Source organism: Ipomoea nil, unplaced genomic scaffold (assembly GCF_001879475.1).
Source record: "Ipomoea nil cultivar Tokyo-kokei standard unplaced genomic scaffold, Asagao_1.1 scaffold1407, whole genome shotgun sequence".
In the NCBI taxonomy this organism is placed as follows: Eukaryota; Viridiplantae; Streptophyta; class Magnoliopsida; order Solanales; family Convolvulaceae; genus Ipomoea; species Ipomoea nil.
The window spans coordinates 2,248,246-2,268,336 of NW_017617835.1; the positions used below are offsets into that span (position 1 = coordinate 2,248,246).

General features: G+C 32.8%; 1 protein-coding gene and 1 long non-coding RNA gene across 3 annotated transcripts; one reads left to right on the forward strand and one right to left on the reverse strand.

The window, feature by feature from the left end:
- Nucleotides 1-1,909: 1,909 nt before the first annotated feature.
- On the forward strand, nucleotides 1,910-3,073 carry LOC109186430. Its single transcript, XR_002055136.1, has 2 exons — nucleotides 1,910-2,015; nucleotides 2,690-3,073. It is a non-coding gene; the product is annotated as an uncharacterized LOC109186430 (long non-coding RNA).
- A 7,919-nt stretch (nucleotides 3,074-10,992) lies between these two features.
- Nucleotides 10,993-19,052, reverse strand: LOC109186426 (dolichyl-diphosphooligosaccharide--protein glycosyltransferase subunit STT3A). 2 transcript variants are annotated; one of them, XM_019336395.1, is made up of 23 exons: nucleotides 18,822-19,052; nucleotides 18,329-18,391; nucleotides 17,773-17,828; nucleotides 17,586-17,657; nucleotides 17,317-17,422; nucleotides 17,121-17,171; nucleotides 16,591-16,686; nucleotides 16,356-16,415; nucleotides 16,145-16,258; nucleotides 15,582-15,668; nucleotides 15,122-15,225; nucleotides 14,906-15,001; nucleotides 14,567-14,687; nucleotides 14,363-14,443; nucleotides 14,149-14,280; nucleotides 13,826-14,047; nucleotides 12,820-12,963; nucleotides 12,546-12,732; nucleotides 12,364-12,461; nucleotides 11,946-12,025; nucleotides 11,770-11,860; nucleotides 11,455-11,547; nucleotides 10,993-11,347 (listed from the first exon to the last, which is right to left on the reverse strand). In XM_019336395.1, exons 1-23 carry the CDS (start codon nucleotides 18,951-18,953, stop codon nucleotides 11,294-11,296), a joined length of 2,340 nt encoding a protein of 779 aa, XP_019191940.1. In that variant the 5' UTR covers nucleotides 18,954-19,052; the 3' UTR covers nucleotides 10,993-11,293. The 2 variants fall into 2 exon arrangements, with proteins under 2 accessions (XP_019191940.1, XP_019191941.1); XM_019336396.1 differs by having other exon boundaries at nucleotides 11,458-11,547; nucleotides 18,822-19,051.
- Nucleotides 19,053-20,091: the final 1,039 nt, after the last annotated feature.

Consider the following 20,091-nt stretch of genomic DNA (forward strand, 5'->3'; position numbering starts at 1 on the left):
AATTAATTAATATGTTTGGTTAATTGGTTCGCTTAAACATTCCTACAAAAATTTCTATAATTTATAATACATCCTCTCTCTTTTTTTATGAAAAATATAATATATCTTTGATATATACAAACATTAAAAAAAACATAACAAATAATTGAGAGTTTAATAAATTACTTGTAAATTATAATAAATCATATATGTCGAAAAATCACCAAACTCATCAAATTAATTAAGTACTGATAGAGAATATCATTTACTCGTATACCTGTAGACATGCTCGGTATATACGTCGGGGACAGAGGAGTCCATTTCCCGAGCAAGGCCGACCACGGTGGATTCTAACTTGACCCAAGTTAAATTATAAGACGTTCCCTCTTAGATTACTCACCATCGCGCCCCTGTTCCTCACATTCAGGATTTGATTCCCGATCCCAAGGGCTTGGTTACCCCCGAGTATAGAGCCTTTAGCGCTAGAAGACAAACCCATCTGCATCACCCCACTCAACCACCTCGTATTAATTCAAATGTTAAGAATCACCGTGCATGTGGTCCTATTAATTCAAGTCTAATTTTTTTTTTTATAGTACTATTGATTCTATTATAATGTAGTATCTGTTCATACATATTTTTTCAATCTACTTAAGCATAAAGAGTCAAAATCCCACACTGAGATTCGAACCTGATACTTGCATACTAAATTTTATTAAAATGTTAAAATATAATCATAAAATGGGGGATATTAACTTAAGTTGGCTACTCCAACCTCTTTATGTAAATTGCTCCAATCACAAATGAAGGATCGTTTGGCACCAAAACCAAATCGATTCAAATTTTATAATAAGTGGATAACTGGATTTTGAGTTTAGAGTAATGTTACACCTTATTACTAAGATCACACATTTATTTTTATTCGATGAGAGAAGGGAATTCAAAATCTCATTCAATGCTCAGATATTATAAGATAGAGACCTATATCAAAACTACCGCTTAACTCTCCTAGAATATAGATTAGAATTAACTAACTAATTTGGAAGAAGAATTAACTAACTAATCTACAACCATAGACATACAAACTATATAATATAATACAATAATAACATTATTACTAACATATTCAAGTAATATATATATATATATATATATATATATATATATATATATATGATTGATCTTTACTTCATAACTCTTTATTAACGCGTGATGAGGTCATCTAATTTGGTTAAAATACTCATGATTATTTATAAGATAGTATCTGTTCAATATTTTCTCAATCTATTTCGCCTAAAAAATCAATGTTCTACCACCGAAATTCAATCATGTAGTCATCCATTTGGAATGATAACATACGTGCTATCACACTATATAGTACTTGGCAGATCATCCAATTAATTGATACTAAATGAAAATAAAGAGTTATCTTTTAAAAATTATAACTTATAACTAATACTCCGTATAGTAGTATCTAAATGAGTGTATGTTAGGGATAGTGTATGTTAGGGATAATTTTTATTTAAGAAAAATAACATTTTTTTTCAAGTTATATATACATAAAATAATTCAATTTCTGATTTCACAAACAAATTTGCTGGAGAAAATTACTTAATATTTCTCAAAATGAAATACCTTTTTTTTTCTATATAAAAAAAATGTTTAGTTCATCATTTTTACACCAAATTCAAAATTAAAAGTGATTAAAATATCTATTTATTCATTTTTAATACATTAGAAATTTAGAATAGAATCAAAATCACCCTTCAATGAATTTTGGTGATTAATGACTCTTGCTTTGCTTTCATATCATTTAATTACTATCAATAAATTTAATTTTCAATTCTTGCGCACAGAAGGTTGGCGACAAAACCATCGTTCTTCCGGGTTTAACATGGGGGGCACAAATGTCATTTCAAATAACTTTTACGCAATAAATTGGAAGTCTAGGGTTTTACAAGCTTTACCCGTTCCATCTCCTCCAACCCTAGTTCAGAGCGGCCGTAGCTTCCCTCCTCTCCTCTCAATCTCTGAAGGTATGAGTTCTCCTGGATTATTCCAACTATAATCTGTTAATGTTAATGCATATGTCACTTGATATTTATATTTATGGCCTTATTTGATGTGATGATTATAGTGTTGATGTAAATTTGATCTGTTTAAGCTTTCTGATTGCCTGTGATTCTGTTAGGCATGTAGAAGATATATTAGCCTCTCTTCAAATTATGTTTGTGGTTAATAAACTTTTGTAATGATCTAGTGTACTTGATGCATAATCTAATGTCTCATTGTGAAGATGAGTGAATTGTTCTCGGCTTAATTGCTATTGATGTGGAACTGATTGTTGCAATTTTTATGTTAATAGTTAATTATTTGATTTTGAGACTTGTGGTGATTAGGTTTCTTTGCCAGAACCAGGAACATGCTAGATAAAAATTTATACTAGTTTCTCCATATTGAAATTAGCCTTGGGTTGATTATGAGGAAATTGCCTGATTATATGCTATTCTTGTTTGATTTGTTAGTAATTGTTTGATTTTGATAATCGTAACTTGTATATAATCACAAAGGCAATTGCCTGATTATATGTTATTCTAATCACATTTTGGAGTATTGGTTTGACTCTGATGACCTTTCAATGATTGCTGTATTTGTTTTTTCCTTTGTTTGTTATACTAATTGAACTAAGGTGGAACTTGGTAATTCGCAGAATGGAGTCTCAGATCAAGCATGCTATTGTGGTGAAGGTTATGGGTCGTACTGGATCCAGAGGACAAGTGACTCAGGTGCGGGTCAAGTTTATTGATGACCAGAACAGGTTTATCATGAGGAATGTCAAGGGACCAGTCAGAGAGGGTGATGTGCTCACTCTGCTGGAGTCCGAGAGGGAAGCCAGGAGGTTGCGCTGATCGATTGCCTTGCTATATATCTTGATTGCATCTTGAAAGGGCGTTAAATACGCAGAATGTATTATCAGTTTTGGTGCACTACTTAATAGCTTTCTTGGATTATGGCAGTTTGTTAAATTTGGACAAATGCGTGACTTTATTTAATGGATTTGATATGATTGAATCTGTTTGATTAAATGTTGTGATTCCCAGCTTGTTTACTGCTTTTATACTATCAGTTTTGAAGTTGCCAACCTGGTACATTTCCCCTTATATTTAGTTGAGGTTGAATACATCTTTTAATGGTCTTGGGTTTGAATCATCTGTGTCACCCAAGATTGTGTTTGCGGGTAGCTTGCCATCAAAAAGTGATTGGTTTGTACACGTGAGGCGTGTTGATCATTATAGCTATTCGTAAATATTCATAAATTTTTAGTTGAGATGGAACACTCTTTTAATTATTATTGCTGGGTTTTATCCCTTATGGTCTCTGACTATTGTTGCAATTTTGCTGATGTTGATTTTCTATCTGGGAAGGTGTTTAATATTCACCCAAAAAATGTTCAAGCTCTGCAGAGGTCTCCTATATATTCAGTTTTGTTAGATACTAGGATGTATTTGGATTTTGGACTAACAATTTTTCAACAGAAGCGCTGTTGCCATTCATGTTAAACTTGGTGACCTAAAACTGAATTTGATTCAAACTCTCATATGTCCTGAGATTGAGAACCCATTTTTGCCAGTTTTGAGTCATTGTTCAAGTCTACTTTCTCATTGTGCGACTGCTCTAAAGTAATCGTGAGCTGCTTTCATCCAACAACTAAGAGGGAGTTGCTATTCAATTACAGCATAACTCTGTGGCCATCCGGATTACAGTAATTATATTCATTCCTACCAAACAATGTAATTTGAATTGTTACTTTATTCTCACCTTATTCTTTTCCACTGAATTACAAATTTACACTTCCTTTCCCTCATAATTCATTCCTTCTAACCAAACACATTGTAATGGAATTCTAGAAATCCAATTCAAGTCGGTCTAACGATGAGTGCAATACTTGCCTCAGAGTTCAATACCCACAAGTGACGATTTCCTAGACCAGCTCATGTGCCTCTCGAAGCAAGCTGAGATTAATCGAGTGGACCCGGACTGTAACAGGGACGGAGAAGGACCCTAAACACCTCTTTGTTTACACCCGTAACTCTCTAATACACATTCTCTATGACAATTTGATTTACACAAGAAATCAAAGATTTGATTAATAAAATAAATCTTAAGGTTAGTGCCGGTGTTGATAGACCTACCCAACCTCTGGACTACTACAATCAAATTAGCAGTTTTTTTTTTTTTTTTCTAGACGATAGCTTGTCATCCGGAGGGGTCATTGTGACATGTCAATTAACACCAACAAAACCAAACGTAACACTTGAATCATCAATATCAATTATTCAATTAATATTCTTACTTAAAAGATTTGTATTTGTTTTTGTTAAACATACTAATCAGTGATCATGCAATTGTAAGGCTTCAACTCTGGTAAAATGTGTGTTATATTAAAAATATGTTAACTAACATTCAAATTAGTTTCACCGTGTTCGATGTTGAATCGGGAATGTAGACTAAGACACAATGTGCGTAGATATCTCTATCTCTCCCTCCCTCGCTTGATGGGCCTTTTATAGAGGAAGGAGGGGATACATGCTGGTGTATCAGCATGCTTTATACGTATTATTTACGTATCCAGTAACTATAGTGGTATCACCGAATGTCCTTACATGTCTGTCTGTGATTTAGTTATTGACATGATCTTTGTGGTCGGTAAGAATCGGAAAGCAATTCCAAGATTGGAAAATGTGTTGGGTCCTTAGTATAGTCCCCATCAGAATGCCATATGTAAAAAATAAAATAAAAAATCTTTCTTTTTATTTATAAGATTCTTACGAAATTGAGAATTGTTCATTTTTATTTTTCAAAGTTTCATTTTCAACTCTTTACCATTTTCAAATTGAAGACTACGTTCCAGCAATGCCTCAAACATATGTACCACATAATTGACACTCACCATATTAAGTTGAAAGGAGTTGTTAATGGTGTCAGAACGTCGGCCAACAGCCTGTCAAGATGGCTGCTACAAAAATATTCAACTTATCGTGGACCGACATGACCGCAGGTTGAGCTAGCCAATTCACTAATAGTTTATTTATTTTTTTTAAAAATAGCCTAAATACTTTTAAATAAAGTTAACACAAAGTTTAAAAGTTAATAATTACTCCAAATAATCATAAACAAACTTAATATAAAATTTAAAAATTCTAAAGACACTCAACACAGTTTTTTTAAGTTGTGTGGAGAGTTTGACATGACGGACATTGTTCTGTCTGTTCAATCTCGTTACAGTTTTTTTTTAACACTTGTATTTATGTTTATTCTGTTAAGAGTTTCTATGTATTATATTATGAGTTTTTGTGCATTATGTATTACGTTAGATTATGTGTATTATGTTAGCAGTTTATGTGTATTCTACTATACAATTCTGTACATCCGAAACAGAGAATTTTTATTTTTAGAAGTTAACGACAAAAACAGGAAACGACATCGTTTTGGCTAGGGCGCACAATGCATTGTGTGCCCTGGTGCACGATATAATTTGCCCATATTCATACCAATGGAGCGTTATACTGTGCAACCGTGTGCACCATCAAGGTGCACACGGAATTGGATCCATAATTTCTATACTATAGATTCATAATTTCTATACTGTAGATTCATAATTTGTAAACTGTAGATTCATAATTGATATACTTTATATTTATAATTTCTATACTATAGACTATAGATTCATAATTTCTAAACTGTAGATTCATAATTGATATACTATATATTTATGATTTCTATACTATAGACTATAGATTCATAATTTCTAAACTGTATAGTTATCAAATTATGAACATATAGTTCAGTAATTTGTGAATACAGAGTTCAATGATTGGGAATGTGAACATTGAAAATTATGAACATAGAGTTTTGTAATTGTAAATATAGAGTTCAATAATTATGAATTTATAGTATAGAACTTATGAATCTATAGTATAAAAATTATGAATGTATAGTATAAAAATTATGAATCCAATTCTATATGCATCATGCATGGTGTATACGGTTACACAATATAATTTACCCATACCAATTAAGAGTTTTTTTTATTTATTTATTTACAATAGCGCAGCGGGCCAACCGGCAGCCTGCATGTCAATCAAGTTTTGGAAGAAAACTCGCCACCCAAATTAGCCAGGTTGAACTTTTTATGCTCAATTTCTGGCACGTTACTAAAATTTCTAGTCAATCTATCATTATCTATATAATAACGAGATAATGTGATCTGTAAATTTACCCTACTCATCTTGACGAATGTACTCAAATCTCATAATGGCTCATGAAGTTATAGCCAATTCGACCTCAATCCTACAAGTTGAGTGAAGCACCTTTTTTTTTTTTTTTTTTTTTTTTTAATCAGACTATGAGATGTCCTGAGCATGTCATAATTGTGAATCGTTATACCGTGCACCACGACGCACATAGCAATGTGCGTCCCGCCCTCCCAAAACGACGTCACTTTGTTAAGTTGTATGGAGAATTGACGCGACGGAGTGTATGTATATTCTGTTATACAATTATATACATTCTATTATACAATTATGTACCTTCAAAACAAGGGACTTTTTTTTAAGAGTTAAGAGTTTATATGTATTATGTTAAGAGTTTATGTGTATTATGTTAGACTATGTGTATTATCCTTTCAAAAAAGTGTATGTGTATTCTGTTATATAATTATGTACATTCGAAACATGAGAAATTTTTTTTTTTTTAAAAGGAGTTAACATCAGACACGGAAAACGAAATTTTCAATTAAAAAAAAAAAGGTACAAAACGACGTCATTTTGGGTCAGGGCGCCCTGATGCACGATATAATTTGCCCCTAATTGTAGGATGCACCTTTAAGCCTGTACCAAATTTAGACGCAAATTATGCTGTGCAATCGAATGCACCATGTGCATGGTGCATTCGATGCAAAACGACGTCGTTTTGGTTAAAAAACGCGCGTCCCACTTAAAGAAGAAATCAGGTTCGATTCCCGGCAATAGCATTTTTATATATCCATAAATTCATAACTATATATCCATAGTGAATGAATGAAGTAAAAATCCACAATGAATGAACCAAATATCACAATGATTGAACTAAATATCCATAAATTCATAACTATATATCCAGAAATTCATAACTATATATCAATAAATTCATAACTATATATCTACAGTGAATGAATGAAGTAAATATCTACAATGAATGAACTAAATATCCATAATGAATGAATTAAATATCCATAAATTCATAACTATATATCCACAATAATGCTATTGCCGAGAATCGAACCTGAATTTTTTTTTTTTAAGTGGGACGCACTTTTTTAGTCAAAACAACGTCGTTTTGCATCGTATGCACCATGCGCATGGTGCATTCGATTACATAACATAACTATTGAAATTTAGATTAATCCTCATTCGCACCGGATCGGTCCAATTAAAAAGCACATTTTATTTGTGGATTAAGAATAGTCGTTATTATATTAGGATGGCATTTAGTTGCCGTTTTGTTCAAGTGGACATTACTAAATTAAACATGATCCTGAAATAGTGACTGTCGGCATCTTCACATGCATACACACACACACACACACATATATATATATATATATCCCAAAACCTCATAGCATATATAACTGTCAATGAGCAAGTCAAATCTCAATACTTTCATTGACAATTGGTCATCACTTGGTATATATGTCCTAATATCATTTTAGAATAATGTTAGGTGTATTTTTTAAAATTTATTTATTATTAATACAGCATGTTTTAGTTAATTTATTTTTAAAGAAGGATCATAATTTTTATTCTTTTTCTTTTCGTCTTTCAACAACAAATTTAGAGTTAATGATGCGGTATGAAAGTTTTTCCATGAAAGTACATTTATTATTTTCCTTTCAAAAGGGATCATGAATTTTTATTTAAAACTTATGATTATTATTTTAATATATAATAAATTTTATTATATTTATTTTATTGTATCGATCGAGTCGTCACTAACATTTATGTTGAATTACAACTTATTTGAAATATGTTATCATATCAAAGAATTTAAAAAAACAAAAAAAAAAAACAAAAAAGACAAGTTTTCTTTTTTGCCGACATATAATGTGGGGTTTTTATTCTTGAAAAAGCTTAGTTCTTTTTGCCGTAATTTGGAAGAAAATCTTTAACTTGTTTTTTCAACCCACATGTTTTCAACATTTGCGGTTCTTAGAAAGGTTGCAAAAGACAAGACATCAAAGGTGGTCCTCTAAACAAAGTAATTACACTTCCAATTTTTATTATTATTTTAAATAGAAAGGATGTGCACTTTACAAGAAAAGTAGATTTGTTTTACTTATTTTTTTTGGACTAATAATAATAATAATAATAATAATAATAATAATAATAATAATATAAATATTAAACATTTTTTTAATACTACACTCTAATACAATAATAGTATATTCAAACATGTGACATTGTGACCTCTCATTTGAAAGAAACATATAAAAGTACCATTGAGCTACAAGCCACATCGCAATTAAATATTACATTAATTATGAGCTATTAACAAATCTATAATTGATTATGGTATGTCGACAATTGTTTGAAATGTTATCCACTAGAGTGGGAATAGTTATATTTTATAATATATATATATATATATATATATATATATATATATATAATACTCCATAATTTTTAATTTATTCAAAGATCTAAATTCAGTACTGATCGATACTAATACAGTTTAAGTAATTGTAATCTAAATTTGGTTAACATTGTTCTCATTTCACCTTATACAAATTTTAAAACTTTTTTTGCATGCACTCTTAGTTATACTCTATGCAATTACTAATATCTTATGCAATATAAGTGTAATTTTTAATCATATAAAGTGCATTTATGGATAAACCCTAAAACATAAAGTAAAAAGCTAAATAAACTGTAAGTTATTAATAAAAAGTGAATTCATAAATCAAACTAAAAGATCCTTCAAAAAATAAATTAAACTAAAAGACAAAATATTAAATTAAACCAAAAAAACTAAACCATAAACTCTAAAAAGTGACCCCTAAGCACAGTACATTTTCAAACTGGCCAAAATGAATTGGATCTTACTAAATGAACACCAAAAATTAGTTCTTAATTTTCCCTATAATCATTTTCCTATATATATGAAAAAAAGAAAACATTAATCACAGAGGCTAGACCGGTGCTCACTGCGCACAAGGAGCCCCCCTCACTTTGAGAGGTTGCTCCCACACTGCCGCTGGTGAGACTCGATCCCTGGTCATTCTTCCAAAGTTTCACCTCTATGACCAGTTGAGCTACAAAAAGGTGCAATTAGATTTAAAACACGTGTACCTTGTATTAATTAATTACTGTAATTAATTAGTGTCTTGTCTCATATTCTCATGACTGTGGTAAACCTTTTTGTAGCTCTTGATCAATTGATTAATGATAGATCTCAGAATGCACCATATAATTTGCCAGATTTAGCTTATTTTAAACTAAATTCTCTATATTGAGTGCACTTCTATCAATTGCAACTTATAATTTCTTCCAATTATTACTTGGTCTTTCTTAATATCAAAAAATTGATCTATACAATATCTGAAGAATTAAAGTTAGAAAGATTGTATTATAATAGTATTTAATTTAATTGAGTTCTACTACATGTACTCTCAAATTCTACTCCCTTACTTTTACTCTATGATGTGGCAAACAATGATAGAATATTTTCATCATGTGGATCCGAAAAAAAGTGTCTACATCAACAATTTGTGAGAGGGAGTAAAAGTTGGAAGTAAGAAATGTGAGTTTTTGTAGTATTTTTCTATTTAATTGTATATATGAAAAATTGTACAATGTTGTATGACGTGATATTATACTATCAAAATTAATTAAAATAAATGACATGGAAGAAGATATTGTTTGTTCAATTGTTATACCATGGATTAGGTCTATCTTGCACCCTGGTTCAAAAATGATGTGTCTGCAGTTGACATATTTTGTACTTACAGTTAACAATTTGTGTTTGTAAATAAATTCAAAGTACATAACATGTTAACTAGATACACATAATATGTTAACTACAAAAATATAATATGTTAACAACATATTATATGTCTGCAGTTAAAATATTATCTGTTTGTAGTTACCATGTTATGTGTCTGTAGTTAACATGTTATGTGCCTTCAATTTATTTACAGGCGCATAATATGTTAACTGCACGTACATAATATGTAACTGCATACACATAATCTGAAGGTTATTTTGGACTAGGGTCCACAATGCAAGGTAGATCATGGACCCTGGTCCATGGTATAATTTGCCTTGTTTCTTTGAGCGGGTTAAATTAATATTTTTTGACATCTTTGGTGTGTAATTATTTTTCAACCTCATTTGAAGCAAATCCATAAGAAGGTCATCTTTCTCCCACACAATGACACTGACACAAAGGCACTTCATCTGCATTTCTGAATTGATTTGCTTATGCGAGATATCATGGCCACTATAACTTGGGCTCATCAAGTTCTCTATGTCCAAGTTGGGTCCAGGAGAGATTCAGCAATTTACTTCATAATTTAATGGTACGAGTCTATAATTTTATATATGATCCAATATTCTCATTTACACAACAACCAAAAAAAAGAGAGCAGATGTCGATGCCTTTATGGTGACAAATCCAAACATATCAGACAGATGACACATTGGACCAATCTGAGACTACATAAGCTTTTAAGACAGTGTTGAAACCCCTGAATCCCAGGGTGATAAATAATGACTCTTGGTTATCATCTTGTAGCAAAGGTTAGTTTAGCTATTTGTAACGAAATATCATGGTTAGTGATTTATGGGTTTTGTCATTAACATCGTTAATTATTCCAGTTTCGCATTCATTAGTGGACATTTACATTATATCAAATGAATACGAAAGGTACACTCGATGTAGTTTGTGTACCTTGATGTAGTTTGGAGTTTGGACAGGTTTAATATTCTAACTTAAAATAGTATTTGGTAGCTTCATTGATATCAAATGAAGGTGCACAGAAAATTTTGACTGAACTGTATGTCTATGAGCAATATAAATACATTCGATTTAGTACACTCAGCTAAAATCTCTGAATTGCTAATCAAAACAATCCTTTCAGCAGTCTCTACGTGGATGGTAAGTGAAAAGAGAAAGAACATTGAGACCACCGCATAATCTCAAGCTCGATTCCTTCGAATGTGAAACTACAAAGCATGTGTTGCAAAAGTCATCCTCTACTAGAAGTTCGTAATGTTCTCTAGTGCCATGGATTCTTCTTTCTTGTTCCGCTTCTCTTTGAGTTGCTAGACTTCTGTCAATTTACAATAGAGTAACATAAAAGCCAAAGAAGAAGGATTAGATATCTATCTATGTAGACAAAGTTAAAAGATGCAAAAGCTCGAGGGGCTTTGCACATACCACCGACTTAGATTTCTTTGTTTTCCCACGGATCCTGTTCTTTGGGGGCTTTAGTTTGTATATCCGGACCATCCAATGGTGTGTGGTGAATACCTGCATTAAACAAACATATTATCAGAATCATATTCAAGTACGTGTCCTTGTGATCATAAGTTCTTAACAATTTTCCGTTTATTTATTCATCTGAATTATTAGGTTATTTTGGCCACAATTTCCTCACTCATCAAAAACCAAAAGAAAGCAACAAAATGTTCTGTCAACTCATTAACTTCGTAAGCCGTTATGGTTCAAATCTTTTTCAAAAGCATATCTTACCTCCTCAAAGTGAGTGAGCTTAAAAACTTTCTTTCCAATTTCAGTCCGCCTAACTCTATCAAAACCCTTGCCGCCATCTGTCTCCACAAATCTACACGTACAAAAGACAAATGAATTTTCCAATCGAGCCCAAATATATCAGAATGGACTACAGGTGTTTTCCAACCAATAATCACCTGTAATATGACAGCTTGTACATGAGAGAGTTTAGCATAGTTGGAGTGGCTTGAGAATCAATGCGGTACTGACCATCCCTCTTTCAGAAAGAAGAAAGACTGGTTAACTCAAAAGTCAAAATATATACTACTGAAAACAATAAATTTAAAAGGTCAAGAATAATATGATTATATGAATTGAAACATCTAACATAGCAAATAAATTCCAACAATGACTCATTCTATATGCTCATATTGGCAATATATCAGAAGTTATTAAAACTTATTACAAACAAATTATCTGGTAGTTATATGTGCCAAAAAGCAGAGAAGCAGAAAACATAGAACTTGCCTCACAGCAAAGTGATCAAAATGCAAGACTAGACAAGACAACAAACAGAAGTACACATTTATAAAAGCATTTATAGAATCCACGCACCAGATAATCAGGTTCCTTGATGTGAGGAAATACCCCTCCTCCAATTCGAACCATCCATAGGAACTTGTTGATATCATCACTGGGGTACCCAACAAGGCCTAAAATTTGAAGGCAAATATGTGATCAAAAGGTTTCTTTCATATACTTGGAAGCATCAATGATGATACGGCAGAAAAACCTACCTCCAAATACAACAAGAACATATTTGACATCCAAAGACTGGAATATATCCCATGCTGCCTTTTCAGGTGATGACATGGCTGTTCCCACAGTAGCAATGTGTGTGTTGTTCCAGGTGTTATTGTCAACAATAACAGTGCGATTTGCCATGGCAGTGGTTTGATAGCCATAGTCCCACCAAGATGCAACCTGAGCAGTGATTTATAATTTTATATTATATAACTAAATCAGATACATAATATGAGAATCTATCAAGAAGGAAGAAACAAAACTCACTTTATCATCTACATCAGTATTATGGCTCAGCCATGCATAAGCCTCTCTGAAGTCATCAAAAACATGAAGGCCGTCATGTGAATGTGAGGTTAAGACAATAGAGGGAGCTGAATATGCTTCCGCAGCTGCCCATACACTGTGAACCTACAACCAAAATTCTCAGAATAGGGACAAAGAGACAAGAAGAATAGCAAAAACCAGGTAGACTTTCATGAATTGCTCCATCCAGAAGAAATAACTACTTTCCCTGGACACAGTATAGTGGTATACAATAAATAAATTTTGAATCAAGCACCTCAGCAATATAAGTTGATTTCTAAAATTTCCCATGATTCATTACTCTCAAGGATTACCCCCATATGTTTATCAAACTTACATGCATAGCCCACATTTTAACAATGTGATCTGTTCAAGGATATCGTAGTAAAAGTATGACACAGTCCTTTGTGTTTTTAGGAGGTGATCATTTAGTTTGGGATGTACCAAAAGGAGATGGGACATGAGAAAGCATGACTTCACGTATGATAGAAATTTTGTTTTTCTACGGAGGAGAGGAGGTGATTAGTCATTCCAGGACCTGCCAAAAAATAAATGGGACAGGATAACTTTCGAGTACGAGGGCAACTAGGGTGTTATTCTGTAGAAAGTGCTCAAGGAACAAGTAATAAAGCTGGCAAGCAAAAAATGATAAAGCTGAGGCAAATCAATTTCTAATACTTGAGTAACCCTGGACACTAGTCATTTCAATATGAAAAAATTTCACAATCCCAAACCAATGGCCTTAAATCTTACATTAAAACAATATCGCTACCTAAAAATCTGAAACAACTTTAACAACTTCCTCAGGTGGAAAGGAACCCCCAAAAACGGTTGCCTCATGTAAAGGGCCAAAATGTAGGGGATTATTGCATAATAAAGCATCAATAAAAAATTTTGAATAACAATAGCCATATAGATGATAACAGGTATCATTAGTTAATAATTACACGTTCCAGAGATTACATACCACATAGAAGGCACCAAGCAAAGCTAGCAAAAGAAGAGCAATGATAGAGAATTCCGGAGGTAAAGTTAGAAGCCTCTTCTCAGGCCGGGAACTGCTGGGTGCTTTCTCAACATTATCCTTTTCCTTCTTGCTTTTTCGTGAATGTCGAACTTTTACTGGTTCTTCATTTTTAGCGGCCTTCGCTACATCACTCTTCGAGTCAGCATTGGTGGTATCCCCTGCCTTGATAGTCAGCAAGAAGGCAAGGACAAAGTCCATGAGCCTAATTCATCATAATCTAAATATAATTGAAAAATCACATGACAATGATATGGAATGCTTACATTGATTTTTGGATTTTCTGATGCATTAGGTGGAGGGAACTTGATTGATCGAGTAAAAACATCAAAAGCTTGGGAAAGAGCAATTCCAGACATAATGCATGCTGCTGGAGCAAGTACAAGCATTAGACGCACCTGTACATTCAGCAGAGAAAATAAAACATGAATATTGAGCTTAAAGATGGCATAATTAAAGAACCACTTCTATCATCCTTACCATGACACCAGAAAAATATACTGATGTTACAAGATAAAGAACCACAAAAGAGCTAGCATCTGAAAGTGGCAAAAAACATGCCTGCAAGTTGAAAAAAAAAAATGCTGATGAAGAAAAGAGCAAAAAAGGAAAAAAAAAAAAATGATTTAAAAAAACAAGACTGATACATTCTGGATTAAAATTGAGCTAAGTATGCATACTTACAACAATACCAGCAGGAACCAAAAATGCCAATACATTTATGTCCATAAAGTAAGAGGGCCATGTAGGTGGCTGATGTTCACTAACACTGGCAATGATTGGTATGTACTTGCTTGCATAAGTTCTGTCTCAATTTATAGAAGAATAACAGGAAAACTGTCAGATAGCAACCAAATAGACATTACCATCTCCCTAAAAAAGGGCATACTACTATACTAGTTCCATCATGTGAACAAGTACTACTATCATACATGAGAAGATTTAATGTTTCCAGTTAGTGATTACCCAGAGAATCTTGAGAAAACTTATATATGATATGGATTTTTAAATAAGAACACTCACGGATCAAGCAAACTGAGACTTCGACCACTCCACCCCTTTGTTGGGCTCGAAGCAACAAGTGCAATTAGTACTGCCACCACTGCACAGCAAACTATCCTGAAAATTGGAACATGGAACAATTATATTCAATCTAGAAAATTCTGCCATGCAATGTGACAGAATTCAAACACATATAGACCCAGAATCAACATGTGAAAATATATAACTGGAACTTACAGGCCAACAGATACAACAAGCGTAACAGCCACTTTGAACATTTTTGGTGAGAGGATCCCTTTGATATAATAGACAAGAGCAATAACATTGATAATAATGAAGACCTGTATATGATCATTGGATATAACAATAAATAGTCAAGAAAAATTAATTGCATATAGCTTCAAGAATAGCTTTCTCAGGTTGACTTTCTATTCAATCTCTCATCTAAGTTTGAGATGGCAGCCCCGTTTACTCGGGACTGCATTCCCGTTCATGCATAAAAAGCAATTGAAATGGTTAACTCTTCAATTACACAATTCAGCTACTGCATGCATTCAGCAGAATTGCTGATAGCATTTTTAATTCAATTCCCTAAATATTCAGTCCCCAACCCCAAACATGATATCAATCACAGTATAGAGATTGGCTGGATAACTGGGCAAAAAATGAAAAAAATAAATGAAGCATTGAAACTCACTAAAAATGATGCAAAATGTTCAGAAGTCATAACAGCATTAAAACCAACAACAGGCACCAACGAAGCCAATAATGTTCCCAACACAACCTGCATCAAAGAGCTAAATTAAAGACAATAAAAAGAAAAGAACTAAGCTTGAACCTGCTTTAAATTATATCAAGCAAACATTTCTGTCAAAAACACTCAAGGATTTCATGTCTTGATTACTTATGATATTTTATTATGTTCATTCTGGAGTAGGGCAAAACACAGTATATGATCCCAAAAATCGGCATACTACCTCTGCAGAACACCCAGTTATGTATTACATTTTATGAAGAATTCTTAAATCAATCCCTTCAAACAGTATCAACTTAACATATACTCCATCCCTAAAAGGTTGTCTACATTTCCTTTTTAGTAAATCCCATAATGTTTTCCACTTCCCAAAATAAACATTACAAATAATTCTACTTTCATACATCACCCTTTTAATATGAGTAAAATAGGACAACCTTTTTGGGGTGGAGGGAATGGCATACCCCCATTTTTCCATCTATTTAGGAATCAGATGGAGTACTTACCAGTGGTGCATAAGCAATATATAGCCGCGGAGAATAACGGCCAGTCACAATGCAAAGAAGAGCGTGCATTGGAATGAGGTTGATAATAAAGGTGTACCCTCCCCAAGAGCAAACCTAAAAGAGTTAAAGGAATTAATTGTACAAAATACACCTGAATAACAAAAAAATTATGATCGACAACTAGTAAATTTTAATGGTGCAGAGTACATACCATATAAAAGTATGCAATGGCATTTAGTGTAGCATAAAAGAGGGACCCTGTATTTAATGTCTGCACACCAAATGTTAAATATTACCTTCACAGAAAAATAATCATCCACTGTCTACAATATTCCTTAAAATAATATGCAAAGTCATAAAATCTTAATCAGTAAAATGGGCGTCAAGAATCTAAATAATAGTGTATATTGCACTGTCATATTAAAAGGCAGCAACAGAAGTTCAACCTTTATATAAAGATAAAAGGTGAAAATCAAGGCAAATATAGCCACAGCTTCATTGTCATAGCTGCCAGCCACTGATCGAGAGATATAGGAAGGAACCTATGGAATGAAAGAACAAATTAGTCAACCCAATATTTAATCAAGCACATTAAGAAGCATCCTAGATAGGAACTACTTTACATGTCTAGAGGCATCCATATGCAAAATAGTTAATCATATCTGAAGCTAGTGACTTATTCTCAAGGAAATAAAATGCACTCCTTGTTAATATTAGCGAGCCCATTAGGCAAGTGTTTTAGGTGTTTTGTGTCATTGTGTGTGTATTACAAAGTACTAGATAGGAAACTCCTTTCATTTCTGATCTCTTTCTCTTTGTGCCTCTTTTATCCAATCAAATAGTGAAATAAAACATAAATTACTTGAGAATTGCCATAAAATAACAGAAAGAAGAACAGGAGCATCTTTGATTTGCAAATTAAATTCCAGCAGGGGAAAAAGGTTTCTTTAATGAATTTCATAAAAACACAAATTACCATCCCCAAAAGAGCAGCAGCCATCAGCCCTGCACCAGTTCCCTTAACTTCCTGTAAATAACAGAAACACTTGTTATGAGAAATCCCAAAAAAAAAAAAAAAAAAAAAAATATTTAAAAATAATAATAATAACAACAACAACAATAACAAATATATAATATTGTCATTACATCAAAATAAAAACTAAGTATCAAACCTTTGTCAAAAGGTAGGTTGCCCAAGAAGCAAAAGCAGAGAAAATTGGAGCGGTAAATACACACACAGTTTCAACAGAGAGAGGGATATTCAAAGAATTTAATATCCTGCCAACAAAAGTGTAAATCAAAGTAAAAACTGCAGATAATGGAGAATAAATTCATGAAAACCAATAACTTGGAGCATAAACAATAATAAAAGAGATATGAACACCCCCACAGAGTTTAGATGGCTATTATATGGATAAAAAAACAAAGATCTATAACACACCACCACAAAGTGCCTGCTGTCAATGTAAGTCCAGGATAAACAGTACCACCAATTACACGTCCAAGGGGATACCTTCAAACGAGCAGAAATATATCATTACTTCCAATCAAATGGATTTAAATGTGAGTTTTAATGTACTTTTGTAACAAACTCAATCACCGAATCAACATTTTCTAAATGGAATTACCATGTGCGATCGTCAAACCAATTCCAAAAGTCATATATCCCATTCTTTGTCAGAAACTGAAATCAACAAATATACTGTCACCTTCAGCTTTTAAGTTCTTACAAGGGAAACAAAATAATGCAGGGAATCCAAAAATGAAAATCAATAAACCAAATATCCACTATAGATGTAAACATGCAGATTAGAGTAAAAGGATTAACTTGTGGCCAACAGCTTCATGATCATACAGGAATTCAGATTCAAATTTCATTCTACAAATGTATGTGTTACAATCATGGAAATTATTTCCATGCCATCAAAAATTTTACAGGGTTATACTAAATTTTTCACACAAAACATCATTTGTTAGTACGGGGTAGTAATTGCCCTTAACCTTTTGCTTGGCTCCCATGACTTGATTTTTTTTTTTTTTTCCAATTTTTAGAATTCAAGACGTTCTAATCTAAATCTAAATATATAAATATATTGCACTAGTACATGAACCCTTTATATGGGCTCAAGTTACCTCTTCCATGAAATCAAAATCAATAATGTTAAGAAACAGAAGAAGTCAAACCTGAGTAACTCTGTAATTGAAATAAGGATCAAACTCATGAATCACGCTCTCATACTTGATCACCTGTTCATAATGACACAAAATGAGTGCACTGCAATCAATAAAAATTCATATTATTCATGCAATTCGCACAAATTATAATAAAAATATAAGAATCTTAATTAGTAAAAGCTGAGGTAATCACGTGTATTTTATGTAGCTCATACGTAAACATTCCAGGAGAAAAAAACACGCAAGAGCAATCAGATTTTCGCATTTATTATAAGAATCATCAGAAAAGATGAAACATAACTGCACGTATGCAAATGCAATCGTTTACATTACGTAGCTCATAATTCAAACATATACACTCAAACAAAGTCGTAAAATTTTTGTATTGAGGTGATTGGTTAGCATTTCTAAGATCAGATCTGAAATTTTGATAATTTGCTGGTAATTGTGAACTGTAAATAAAAAATAAATAAATAAAAGCAGACGACGATGAGGAGATTACCGAGAACAGCCGGATCGAGAAAGCCATAACGCCGATGAGGATTAGAATTAAAAGCGAGAAGACATTTCCGAAAGCTTGACGGAGAGTTGCCGCCGATCCTGGAACGGCTTCTGAGTCTGAAGGGACCGCCATTGACGACGGCGAAATCAATGGTGAAGTGATAAGTAGTTGCTAGAGCAAACCAGGCGACTAGCAGTGTGCCCAGCGGAGGGTTTTTTGTGTTTTGAGAAGGGTAGACTTTGTGACGGGTCAAGGAAGATAAATTTTTAAAATGACGGATTCACCCCTGTACTCCATTAGTGTGCATTTGTAAAATGTAACAGCCAAACGCAGTGCTAGGAATGACTGAATGAATGATTATTTTCTTTGTTTTCTTTTTTTTGAAAATATTTTATTTGTTTTCTTTTAACGTCTCATTGGGCAATAGCAACGTGGCTTGTTCCTATTGGCTTCACATACTTGGCATTTTGGGTTATTTTTGTTTTTATTTGTTTTTTTTTTTTTGCATCTTTTTGAGTTTTTGAAATTGGCAAAATGTACGTTATAATTTTTTTTTTTTCTTTTCTGTTGAGTCCTACTGACTCTCCCACATTAGGAGTAACTTGGTGAAAGTCATTGACGAGTACTCCTAATGTGCATGTAAAACTAACTAAAACACAAAGAATTCATATTGTCTCCATCAAAGTTTAAATCCACAACCTCTTATATGAATATCAATTTGGTACCATTAAACCACAAGATCTTTGACAATTAGTGTATTTAATAAATTTAAATTATGATTTTAATATTATGCCAAAATCTTCGTGCATTTTGCGGAGTGTTAATTGTAAAATGAATTGATATTACATATTTACATTTACTTTAATTATTCAAATCATTTTCCATTATTCATTTTTGATAACGAATATCATCTGGGCATACACCTACCTACGTATGTGTTTAGTATAAATACTTAAGACCAAGAGGTCCATTCCCGAGCACAACCGATCACACTAAGTATAACCTGACTCAAGTATAGCAAAAAAGGCAACCATTATGGAGTTTTCATTCTTATGCCTCATACTCCGTACTCAAACTAGTTTCCTAACCCTTCATGCTCGAGTTAGGTATCCCAAGCATGCAACCTATGCATTTAAAAGACGTATGTAGTCCTGTCGCACAACCCGATCACGTCATAATAATACAATCGTAAGGAATCTCAAGCCACGTAAAGCCATTTGAACCGCTATCACATAACTGATGCATGAAGGACGTGTGACTGACATGCCGG